We start from the raw sequence: 13218 nt of genomic DNA, 5'->3' as shown, positions 1-13218 counted from the left end.
TTAAAGTGCAGAATGTCAGGTTTAATTTTACCGTAGTTACATCTATATTGTGCGAACTATATAATCAAACTATATAATCAAAGGCCTTTATATGGCCAAAAAGTGAAAAAAGTGGCTAGCTAAGTCAATCATTTCACCTGAACTTCATGGAACATGCATTTCAAACTCAAAGACAAATAGTCCATACAATTAAGAACTTAAAACGCCTGCATGTATAGGCCTGGTAGAGGCAGGGAAAATAACCCAGCATCTGGTGAAATCTATGAATCACAGACAAGTAATCAGCTGAAAGGATTTGGGACATATGGGGCAATGTGATTTTTAATGCTTTGCCCCATATAGATGTATTTATAGACTGATATCTTAAAAGTAATTTCTTCATTTCAAGTCTGGAGTACCCAGACTGTCCACTATTTGACAGTAATGTACTGTACTAACAGTACTGATATTGAGGACTAGACTAGACATCCCAACAAGGGAAAAGATTAAAACAGTCACATAGATGCAAGTGAACACCTTCATTATGTTATAGCATTTAGGATTCAAACCAAATTAACCACATTTTAATGATGATAAAATGAAAATGAAAAATGCTGACATTCTCTGTATTTTGAGTTGGATAAGTGATGTATAGTTTAGATAATTTTCACTTTTTTATATAAATAAACAATAAATGATGAATGACAATACATTAGGATTGCACTTCCTCTTCAGGCTCTGAAAGAACAAGAAAAGCATGAATACAGGGAAGTATTTTTGGAAATTCTGAAAATATAGACAGAAAAAATAATTTGTAATTAATTTGTAGACCACAGGTATGTACATTTGAAGTGATTGCCTCATATTAGGAGAGTGGGTGTTGGTGTGCTTGTTACCTGTCCAGGTACGATAAATGGCAGACTAAGGGCAGGATGGGTAATCTCCACGGCAACCCTCAGCGCTGTCTCTCCCTGTGTCTTCCCTCTTTCTTCATGATTCACTGTATTTATATAAGAGGGCTGAAGTTCTTCTTCTACAGAATCAGTTCTCTCCTCGCATATGATGTCTGATGAGAGTGGCACTTTTCCTTCATCCCCTTTTTTTTCCCATGTGTTTTCACGCTCGCTGGTGGTTTTGTCCATAGCTTCATTCTCTAATCCAGGTATCTGAGAATCTGTGAAAGAAAACAAAGCTTTAACTACACTGTACTAAGAAACATGACCTATTATGAAATATTCCATAATACGGCTTGATAAATTGCTTATTTGTACACTGCTGCTATCATTCAACATTCAATTACTTAATTTTAAGATAGGCTCTCTGGTTTATAAGGACCTTTGAAAAGTTTATGCAGTCTTTGTTTACAGACACGCTGACAATGTCCTTGCTCTCAAAAACTTTACATTTTCTATGAGTTATTTATGCTTCTCATTGCTTACTTACAGTGCAGAAGTTTGCTTCTGTGAGGTTGGCGTTCAGCTCCCTGTGTTTCTGGAGCTACTGCCACAGCACAGATGCTTATTAGCACTCTCTCCCTTTCCTCAGCAGCCTGTTCTGTCTCTCTGGAGAGGAGTGGGGAGAGGGTGGTGCTCCCAGCAGCCCACAGTAGCGTGGGGTGTGGCACCCCACCTGACAGGTACAAGGAGAACACCCCCACACCATCATCCCTCCAGTTCACAGACAGGGAGAGAGCAACAGAAGGAGCCACTGGATATGGGAGATGGTAAAAGAGGGAAAAATAAAACATTGTTATGAAGTTGTTTATTCAATGCACAGAAGAACCTTTATCGGGGTTATTTCCTTTTTAAACAAATGTTTACATAATACATACATGTCTTGCAGTGAGGTATATAGGTGTTATTGTGTTATATGCAATAGTTATATATATTGCAGATGACACAAAGAGACAACAGCTGGAGCATTAATATTGTATTACCGAGGTGAATCTTCCTCCAAACTCTCTCTATGGGCTCTAGGAGGGAGCAGTGCTCCACCCTGCACAGAATCTCCTCAGCTTCATCCACCTCTTTTATCAGAGCTGTAGCCTGGAACATCCTCGGGGAGGTCTGAACTGGCCCCCAAACTTCTCTTTCCCCGAGAACAACATCCTCCTCCTGTTCTTCACTTTTACCCCTCTTCAGCCATTGGACTGTGATGTCTGGAGGGTAAAAACCTGCGATGTCACAGGCTAAGGTTAATGGCTGCTGCAGGGTGGAAGAAGAGCACCTGATTTCTGATATGATGGGCTTCTTTAGGAAACCTGGGAAGAAGGAAAGGCACTATTAGTCACTCTTCCATTTGTTTTCACTCTTGAACTTGTTCTGCTCATTTTTTAATGAACATCAATCCATACTACCCTGACCCTGCAACCTGGTACTTAGCTTCCGGTTCCTGTTTCACTTACTTCCTCGCTGTCTAGCACACTGCCTTGTCCTCTTACCTATGGTCTTCCGTGTCACAGGTTGTTTGAGTGACATATGATGGACGGTGACCCACACAATAGTTTTCCCTCTTTCCAGCTCATCCTTGGGCAGGCGGCATTGGCTCATGGCTGAGAAAAAGCCCTGGGTATCGGGCCGTGGGGCAGCTAGGGCTAGTGGGGCAGCCAGGGGGCTCAGCTCACCCCCCTCACAGAACCAGCGGAATGTAATGACGTCTGGGTGGAAGCCTGATGCCGATACAGTCAGCGTGACGATCCCTGGGGGAAGGAATTTTCATTACTGACGCTTGGATATTTGTGTGTGCTTATGTGAGTGTGTGCACCTGGGTGTGGGATGCAAGCCTGAGTTTGGATGGGTGGGTGTGCGGGTGGGTCTTATACCTGATTCCTCATTTGGTTCTGAAAGTTGGATTTCAGAGACTTCAGGTGGTGCTAAACAACAAAATAAAGAATATTATACAAACAATATATACACATAATGTAACAACAATTTTTAAAAAGTCAAAAACAAGGACAAAATAAAGAAACTGCTGCACTGAGGATCAAAATCCAGAAGAATGGTGGTTTCTCTCATTGAACAAATCAAACCTAAGTGTATGCTACAAAAAGAATTCTTGGGGTAATGAGCTAACTTTGAGGGTAATTCTGTCTTCATGGTATCATGACAGTGGCTCAATATCTAACCAACCACAGCAACACAGTAATACCAAGGCATCAGGAAAATAGAGAAATATCTGACTGTTAACCAACCAAAAGTCGAGATCTTGTCAGGTGATTTTGCTTAAAGTAACATAGTCTATTCAGTTAGGCCTTGAAAAAACAAAAATGTTTCCCCCAAGTTGGCAGCAGTTCTTTCATTTATTCAGATAAAATGATCGTACCTGAATTTTATATTGAAACTATTGTGACAAATCATGGTTATAGTTACACTATATAAATATACACATACAACACGTAACCTTTATGAATTCTTTGTATTTTTTCCTTTCCAGTCTGGTGCAGTATAAACTAACTACTTTTATTTAAATGTATTTTTATTTTAATGCAATTTCGTCAAAGGTCATTCAAAATGTATGTAATTACAAACCAAAGCACGAAAACAGGATTATTCATCATCCTATCAGTCCACACAGTAACTAACCCATGTGACATATTTTATTTGCCACTGAAACACGAAAAACCAAAGATAAAGCATAACTTAACTAATTCCAATCATCATTTGTGGTCCTTATCAAAGCTAACTAGGAATGTTTAGTTAACAGAAGCCAGACAGCTTTGTGAAATATTTAAGTTTACTAAGCTTCCTGTATGGTCTAGCACTCTGATTAAACTCCTCTGTAATGACCAGGTTTAGCAATAGTGCTAGAACAGCAAAGCATGTTTGGCACCACTTAGCAAAAATTTTGTTGTCTTACCCAGAATGGTAAACTTATTAGATATTTTTTCCATCACTATATTGTCTTTGCCTTGGTAGGAGATCTGGCATTTGAAGACTGCCCCCTTGTGGACAGATAAGTTTGGTACAAACGTAACAGACGACAGGAGCTGTTTGGTGGGTCCGGAAGTGTGTAAGGGCTGCTGAGTGCACAGCTTGTAATATCCAGGAGCAGTGGCCAGCAGTAGCGGGCCTTTCTCAGATGCCAAAGACGCACGAGAAATCTTGTGAGTGTGGCCATGGTCTGTTGAGTAAATTGGGCCATAGCTTTTTTCTCCTGAGAGAGAGAGAGAGAGAGAGAGAGAGAGAGAGAGAGAGAGAGAGAGAGAGAGGTGGGGGGGGGGGGGGATGTTTTATAATTACCATATTATAGCTAACCCTAAATATGGAGCATATCTGAGTGTCTTGCATCATAGCCTGTTAACAGATATCAATTTGCATGCAGAGTACTGTGCACTGACGAAGCAGTGATGAAGCACATACCTTATATATTAGTACAGTCTGCTGTTTGTTGAAGTAAACATTATAGTTATAGATTTAATGAAGAGTGTCATATTACTATCCTAAGATGGGGAAGAGTATAGCTTGCACATTCCTAGTAGTGGCACTCTACTGGTCTATTTCTATATACATATTTGATAGTAGTATTTATACAATTATTTAAATATACCCAGAAGTGGGTAGTAACTTGCTACTTTCACTCAGTTACATTTACTTAAATAACTTATTGAACAAATTGTAAGAGATGTTTTAAAAGGGGGTGCTTACATTCTACTTTTACATTTGCAAGGTCAGTATACTCATATGTGTACATGTACTTTCAGTCCATTATATCCATCTACTTTCCTCCCATTACATTTCAAAATTATTTTAACATTTTGCACGTTTTTCCACAAACTTTGGCTGTCAAGTGTTAGTGAAATTCCTAAAGAAGTACCATAGCTTTGGTTTGTTTAGCCAGCTAGACAACAGTAATGTTAGTCTGGCACAATGAACAGCAAACCGACAAGGTTTCCCCAAGATTTCCCTTAAAAGATATTCAGTGTATGAGTAGCTAGCAATATATCTTTTTCTTTAAGGCTCACATATCAGAATGTGAAACTGGTGCTCTCTCCTAATGTGCATTATTAATACTCACATATTATTATGTACAGCAGGCCTATGGGAAATCAATACCAAAGAAAGTGTAGCTCCTCTTGTTATGTCCTTGGGACTTTTTAAAAAAATTTTTTAGTTGTTTCTTTGTGTTGTGGTTTTAGAATTTGTTTTTCAGGTTACCCACACGAGGGCACACCAAGAACCAGTGAGCTGTCAAGATGACATTGTCACAACAATGGACGACCTGACTGGTTAAAGGGATAATTCACCTCCTGTTAAATATCTGTGTTGCGAATGCGTAGGTGCCCCATGGTGTCTTGCTCAGTAGACATCACGTGTGCCACGGTAGGGAGCTCTGTAGGGCTCTGATTTGATACAATCACTGCCTGTGGCAGACACTTTTTGAGATTGGGGTGTTGAGGTTGACTGTCCTCTTTTTCTGTCCCAGCTTCTTTGAATAGGGCCTCATGAGTTAGTACTTGCTGTCTAACAAAGTTCTTAGATAGAGCCTTTGAAGTGCACTTGAGCTTTAGAGGGCCTCGAGTAGCTACAGGAAATGTTTGTCCATTAGTAGCATCGACTTGTTACAGCCAATTTCAAAAGGACCACTGAGAGTCATATACAGATATTTGATTGCCAGAAATATTGAGTATTGTTCTCTTCTTATTGTTTGGAGTTGTAGGGGTGGGTGCCGTGTTCTTTTTTTTTTTTTTTGCTTTGTTGTTTATTTCTGCTTTTGTGATAAGGAGTTAAGGTAAAAGTGATTGTATTTTATTTTCTTTTGTTTTATAGAAGTTAATGTTGGAATTCACTTTAGTAGACTTTTTGGTTGTTTGTGTTTGCATAAAGCCCACCCTGAAGAAGTACTCCTGTTTAGACAGTTTATGTTGTGTATATATTTTGCATGTGTTTTGTTCCTGTATATAACAAGAAAACAAACAATACATCACTGAAAACCCTGTACAGAGAGCGTCTCCGTGTTTCTTTTTTATGTTGTGCAATTTTTTGGTCCTAGATTTTGAGCTCTTGAAAGGTATAGGTAATAGGGTCGTAACAATCTATGTTGAAAGACTATTGCTGGACACTGAAGAGGGATGTTTCTGAGGTCAAATATAGGTGAAAATCATACAAGTGTACAAGGCTGTACATATTTCAAATGTAATAACAACCTTATCTAAGAATAGGTAATACAATATAATTGTGTACTATATAATTTACTTATTGTAAAATTAACTTAAAAACCAAAACTGAGAGAAATATCTTTAAAGCAGGTTTGAATTAAGCATAAAAAAGATATATGAGGTCCACACATTTTAGTTTGTGGGTCAAAAAAAGTAAATATTTTGCTGCTTGGTGTTATTAAATAGGATCTTATAAAGTAACTTGCTACTTGACTAATCTTTTTAGCAGATACTTTGTTAGGTAATAATATAAATGAATACTTTTACTTTTACATGAGTAATTATTATTTTAAAGAAACAATACATTTACTTTACTAGACCTTTTGGCTACTCTACCCACCTTTGCACATTTCTAAATTAAATCACATTGTTAAGTTATAAAACAACTTAATGGCTCAGATAAATGTGGAATATTTGCATTATACAAGAAACCAAGCAGTGTTAAGTGCATCACTTAAATAGTTACATTTATGAACCTGTGTTAAGTTTGCATCACTAGGCCACCATGTCAATCTTATGGCTGTGTTTGATACCTGCCATTTTAATTGTGGTTGTTTTATTGATCTGTTGTGCCAAGATTTGTGTGCATATTAACAACATTTACTTTATGCTTGCACATGATGCTTGACCTGTTTTGTTTAGGTAGCTTTCAAAATGCTCTGAGAGCTGTTGGTAGTGCTAAAGTGTGCAGTTATTCCCCAGTTTTAAACCTTAGGGGACCAGTCAAAGACCTAAAGATGCCAAACAAGTAGTGTTGTGTGTGCTGTTATACTGTTTACATACACCCGTGTGGGTTTATGTCTGCAATAGGTTGGAGTTGCAGGTGTTACCTGTATAAGAGGTATCTACTATGGGGATATCATTGAGGAACCAGGCAGTTTCTACCCTGTCTGCTCTTCTGCCCTCTATACAAATGGTGACTCTGCCTTTCTGCCCCACGACCACTCGAGGGGGCAAGATGATCGCTGATATAGTCAGGCTTTTCTGCTTCTCTAGAAGCATATACATAAATAAAAACATGAAATAAAGAAAGAAAAGAAGAGAAAAAAGTGTTTACTGATAAACATATGGATCGCTAACAGTGTTGCTTAGTTTTTTACTATCAAATTAAAAACTCCATCCAGTTACATGAAGTAGCAAGTTAAAAACTCCAAGACAGTATGAGAGCAGTGTTTGTACCTTAATGTGTGTGTGTGTGTGTGTGTGTGTGTGTGTGTGTGTTTTATGTGGCCTCTCACCATCTCTCCTCTTCCAAGAGAAGCCAAAACAGAGCAGGAAGATAAGAATGAGTGAGATGATCATCATGGCCACGGAGGCTTTCGCTGACTTTGTCAGAACGATTTCCCGTGCTAAGAAAGATAAGAGCGAATGGTTCTGAGAAATGCTATGTGCTTTGTACTCCTCTTTGTTAGACATTTAGGATATTAAAACGTTTATGGGTTTTTACACAAGGTCATTCTTAATATTGTTGTCATTGCTGTCATAAAACAACAGAAGTCAACATTTTACAGGAATTGCATCATTTCACATAACTTCAAGCAGGAAACAGAGAGCAGAAGGTTAAAAGCGTTTTTGTTTTAGGAGAGTACCGAGTGAACTGGCAGCTGACAGGTCAATGGAACCAGAGGCCGGCTGAGAAACATGAGGCTGCTGAGCTTCGCACTGCACCCATCCAGCACGGTCTGTCTCCTCCATGCTGAGAGTGTGGAAGTGCCGGGATGTGTATGTCCCATCACCATTCAGACGGGCCTGGGGAGGCTCGGACAGGGTGGTGCCATGTTGCACCCACGCCACGGACATGTTGGATGGGTAGAAGCCGTTGATGTCACAGGCGAGAGTGAGAGGAGAGGAGTGAGAGGAAGATGGCACAACAGACAGGGTGACCTTGGGGAGAACTTTGAGAGAGGGGTCAAGATAGGAAAAGCATTAGGAGCGAAGCATTTTAGACCTTGCAGAAGTACAATCTACCTCAGGTGATTTTCAGCTGCTGTTAATGCATTACCAGAACAGGTTGTAAATATATAACATAATCAAAACAGTCTTGAATGGAAAAGAAAACAGAATCAGCAGTAATGTAAAATGCTCACTGATGACGGTCATGTTGAACTCTTGTACAAGTGGTTTCTCCAAAGCTTCATGCTGCACCGTGCAGCTGTAAGTGTTATTCTGATCTGTGGGTTCAGGGACCAATGTCACCCTGCTGACTGCCTCAAACAGCCCATCTTCTGTGCGGTTTGCTTTGAACACCTGAGGGGATTCGAATTGCTTGCCTGCCCGCGTCCATGAAAATGTGATCCAAGGAGGGCTAAAACCCTTCGCCCGACACTCAACTACACTCTCTCGACCCAACACCACTGTCCGAGAGGGTATGGACAAAGTGGGGGGAGCTGGGAAAGAAGAAAAGTGAAGTTTAAAGGAATTTGGATTGGGTTAAATGTATCTGTGCATACATGTGGACACATTGGTCAACAGTGATTTTGCTTCCTGCAAAAAATACCTGTTTGTTATGTATTTTTGCATGCTGAGTCCAAAAATGTTTTCAGAGTTTCTCTATAGTGTTTTGTTCCAGTATACTCATATGTCATGTACATGTATGGAAAAGCAGTACCAAGGAAAGTGGAGCCCCTCTATGTTGGCAGGCTACTGCTGGACATGAAGAGGGATGCTCGTGAGGCTAAATATAGGCAAAACTCATACAGTGCACATTTTAGAAGGGTGCTTCTATACATTTTAAATGTAATACAGACTTAAAAGTAATACTTGCTAGAAAAATTCTAAATATTTTGTGTAAAACACATTATAAGGTCCATCTTTCTTGGTTAGGGAACTGAAAAAACTTACAATTTTGTTGCCCAGTAAAATGAAAAATTAGAACAGGATAAAAGCTGAACTGAATAGTTAGTGAATATGTACTATGCTTGTGTGTTGTTTCTTTCAGGAGTATCTTATGGTGCCATTGTTTCTATGATTGAAAACTCTCACATACCACAGATGTAACTCACCCATGACAGCCAGTGAAATATTCGTGGAATATTCAGTCCCATTGCTGATTACACTGCACTCATACACCCCCTGCTGGTGTGTAGTGGCATTGATTACCGTCAGGGCAAAAGACCCATCCACAATGGCCAAGGGGTTCAGGTAGAAGCCTCTTTCTACATGCAGATTTGATGCGACCACCAACCCTTCTAAGGTCCAGGTGATATTGAGGTGTTCATCGTTCACTGGAGTGGGAAGGATGAAGGAACAGGGCAGGACTACAGAAGAGCCAAGAGGCACAGAGATCACCGCTGAAAAGCCTAGGAGGAAAATAATGAGGATCAAGAAATAAATAAACAGAGATGATTAGACATGTGCTATATGCAGATTGGGACCTCAAAAAAAGAGAAAAAATATATGTTAGAACAAATTAAAACTAAAAGGTTAGAGACGTGTGTAATGTCTGGTATAATGCTAAGTTGTGTGTTTAACAATGTTTTAATGTATCTGAAGAATCTATGAACTTCCTCTATTTGGTGCAGTGTGTTTGTTGGGGACTTTTTCTGGATTGCAAAGGAACAATATGGTCTGTTCTCAATAGATGGAGTGTCTAATCTCTACAGTAACAAGCCAGTCTAGCTGCAGATTTTTGTTCCTACTAGGCTAGTTGTCACCTGTTACAACTCATCATTTGTTTAAGGACTGAGTATTGATTAAATAAACTACTGGATCTACTAGCTGTAACAAAAACCTCCAGCCGCCTCTACCTTTAACTGCACAACCCTGATTCAGTCGCCATACAGTGATCTGTGGGATTCTCAGGAAGCATGCATGTACCCAATATGAAGTCCAAAATTAGGTTTTAACACATAGTAATTTTATGTTTGTGAATTGAAGGGTTAATTTGTAACCCTTATAAACACAGAAAGACAAGACAAAATTAGTTCAAATACAAAAAATTCTACACAGTCAGTACAAAAATTGTGTTGGCAGGGAATGAGTGTTTTCAAACAACAGTTGCTGGCAGTGTTTGGTGCAGTCAGGGAAGTGTGAACAGGAGTGAAATATGATCACCATAGAATGCATTCTAAAGAATGCACGCTCTGATTACGTAAAAAGATAGTAAAAGCATATCAGAGTGTGAGGTGTTCATCAAGACTATAGAAACACCTAAAATAATGATAACGCTCTTTCATTTCATATGTTCTATTGTGATTCTTGGTATGTATATGTGATCATATAAGAAACATTTGAGGAATTCATTATGACTCTCAGGTACTTCAGAATATTCTTCAGTAATAAGGATATATTGATGGATATGTTGGAACACGCATGGAAGTGTTTATGGATTTTTTTTGGAAAGATATACATATGGAGTTACTGAAGAATATATTAAAGATTTAACAAAGGATTTCATGCTTCAGTGTGAAGGACAGATTTTCTTTACCTTGAGGCATTTGGACACTTGGTCTGCATTTTGGGAGCGTTGTAATTGGCAGTATGTGGTCATTAACTATGTCAGTCCTCATAATGGAGTTTTTGCTGGAGTTTAGAAGTATGAAGTGACAATAAGTAAGAAGATAAATGTCTCTACCTTGTTAATAAATTATGCCGCTGGCCTCTTTGATGCATGGATGGTCTACATAGACTACTGTGTTGTAACAGGACTAATAAGTGCTACATGAGACATATTGTCCAGTTACAATGCTCCCAGAATACAAGCATATGGTCAAATCAGAACAACTTGATTTATGGTATTAAAGGATATTTTGAATTATGCTGAATTTATGTTGAACAGATTTGTAATTTGTAACATCCTGTATCCTCTAAAAACACCCTGGCATCATTGGCACAAACATGACTCATACTTATTCATTATAAATGGTTAACAGACATAGATGCAAAATATAAATACCAAAGGGGACTTAGGGAGTGTGAAGTAGTTCAAAACCTTTGAAATCAAGTAATGGGAATAATTTCTAAGATTCTCCCCAAAGACACACTAGTCTGTCCAAATTTTTGCATATGTATATCCCGAGATCTTATCACTTACGAAACATGAAGGCAAATTATTAGATCTTAAAACATGCTAAGCCATTATCACTATACATTAAAAATGTCTGCGTACCTTCTATGAAGTTATAGATGTAAGAGCTTTCTTTTATGAGATATTAAGGGCCATTCCTTGACATTTTGAGCTAGATAATTTATTGAGGGTAGCCAATGCATGTATGCAGTATGCAGTACTGTATTATATTATTGTCATTGCCCTGGTTCTGAATATTGGGTATATCTGTCACAATGAGGTGGTGTTGTAAGTACATGACATAAACTGATATGTGTAAATCATTCCCTGGCACACCTTTCATCTGGCACCAAAATATTTAATAGCATAGTTATTTATTAATCTAATCAGAGAGATTAGCCTTGTGTTAGATGAACAGCGGTTCTCTTTGCATTTGTTTAGTTAACACTACAAGTTTTTGTGAATGAAAACCCAAAAGGTCAATAGGCAGACTGGGAAAAAATCTGGTGAAAAGATTTTTATTTTCCATTTTGATTAAACCTTTAGACACTTTTATAGTTGTTTGTGACTCTGGACCTGTGACATCAAATACGTTCAGCAACACTTTTTGTACATTTTAATAAACTGCTGATACAATATCTATACTGCAAACACAAACTTTCGACATACCAATATCTCGTAGATTAGTAATATAGGTCAAATTTCATCCAAACTTTCATAGCAAAATATCACCTGTACCCGTTGTGACATTACAATAACAAAAACACAGATCTTTAATGCAGATCACACACTATTTTTAACTTTTACATAAACCCTTGTTCCTAAATAGTTTGAGGTTTTACAACCTGAGTCATCTGAACGTACAATTGAACAGTACCACTGTTCTACAGCCAGTGATGTTCTCGTCACCATTCACCACTGGATTCAGATCAGTGTAAGCAAATGACAGCTAAGGGAGAATCACACTAGTTTACAATCTCAAATCACAACCCAAGGAGAATCACACTAGTTTACAATCTCATACATGCAAAAATAAAACATGATAGGTAGACAGATTGACTTTATTCACAATTCAGTTAGTGTTCAACAGATACCTTGTTGCAATTTAGATCTTCACCTGACATTTAGATGAAGATAAATCCATGTGTTCGGTGAAACCAACACTCTCACAAAAAGACAAAGCCACTGATCCTAATGTTGTCTTACAGTTTCTTTCTCACTTATTTATTTATTTATTTTAGAAAAAAAGGTCATTGCATTACAATACTCAATACAATACTCACCTAGTTTTATTGGGCCCAGGAGACACAAAAAGCACAGGACTTTAAACTTCATGGTCTTTAACAGATCAGAATACACATGCCTTATCAGCACTTATTTTTTTCTTTCTCTGGTTCAGATAGTTGTGCAGACTTTTATATACAGATGGTACAGTGGGCGGGTTCAAATCAGCAAAGAGTCAGGAACCTAAAATAAGGGTGAAGAAACTATATATCTAATGATCACCTACTCACACAAACACAAACAGAGAGAGAGTGAGAGAGAGTGAGTAAAAAGCGACGGGAGAGAGAAGGTAACTAGGGATCGAAGGAGAGAGAAGGAGATGTCTGTTCTTGCACAATTAGAACAGTGGTCAATTAAAATTCAACCTGGCACCCATCCAGTGTTTTAGGCTACTTTATATTCATGCTGTATAGTGACCCAGCTCAAATTGGCTTTCACTGGTAAACTCTGTAAATTGACCACATGTAAAGCTCCAACAGAAGGACATTCACTGTATTCCCATTACCAAGATTGTATGTAGGTGTGTGTGTGTGTGTGTGTGTGTGTGTGTGTGTGTGTGAAAGGGAGAAGTGTTTTCACACCTTTATTGCATTACTCCTGATTAGTATGTACTATCTCTCTTTTTTGCCCTCTGAGACTAGAGTGATGGAACAGTAACATGATGGAAACATGTTAGTGTATGTATATATATATATATATATATATATATATATATATATATATATATATATATATATATGTTAGTGTATGTATATATATATATATATATATATATATATATATATATATATATATG

The 13218-nt window shown here is 38.2% G+C and overlaps 1 protein-coding gene across 1 annotated transcript; it reads right to left on the bottom strand.

Annotated features, from left to right (window-relative positions):
- On the bottom strand, positions 1–12618 carry si:ch211-180a12.2. The gene is made up of 13 exons (XM_035533563.1): positions 12422–12618; positions 9136–9432; positions 8221–8520; positions 7723–8028; positions 7372–7482; positions 6964–7125; positions 3835–4131; positions 2801–2851; positions 2420–2677; positions 1916–2239; positions 1423–1686; positions 876–1153; positions 1–717 (listed from the first exon to the last, which is right to left on the bottom strand). The coding sequence occupies exons 1-13, from the start codon at positions 12471–12473 to the stop codon at positions 655–657; spliced, it is 2763 nt and encodes a 920-aa protein (XP_035389456.1). The 5' UTR covers positions 12474–12618; the 3' UTR covers positions 1–654.
- Between the last annotated feature and the right edge of the window lie 600 nt (positions 12619–13218).

Source organism: Electrophorus electricus, chromosome 14, assembly GCF_013358815.1.
Source record: "Electrophorus electricus isolate fEleEle1 chromosome 14, fEleEle1.pri, whole genome shotgun sequence".
NCBI classification, from domain to species: Eukaryota; Metazoa; Chordata; class Actinopteri; order Gymnotiformes; family Gymnotidae; genus Electrophorus; species Electrophorus electricus.
Note: the sequence above shows the minus strand (reverse complement) of the source record. Positions and strands in the feature narration are given on the sequence as shown.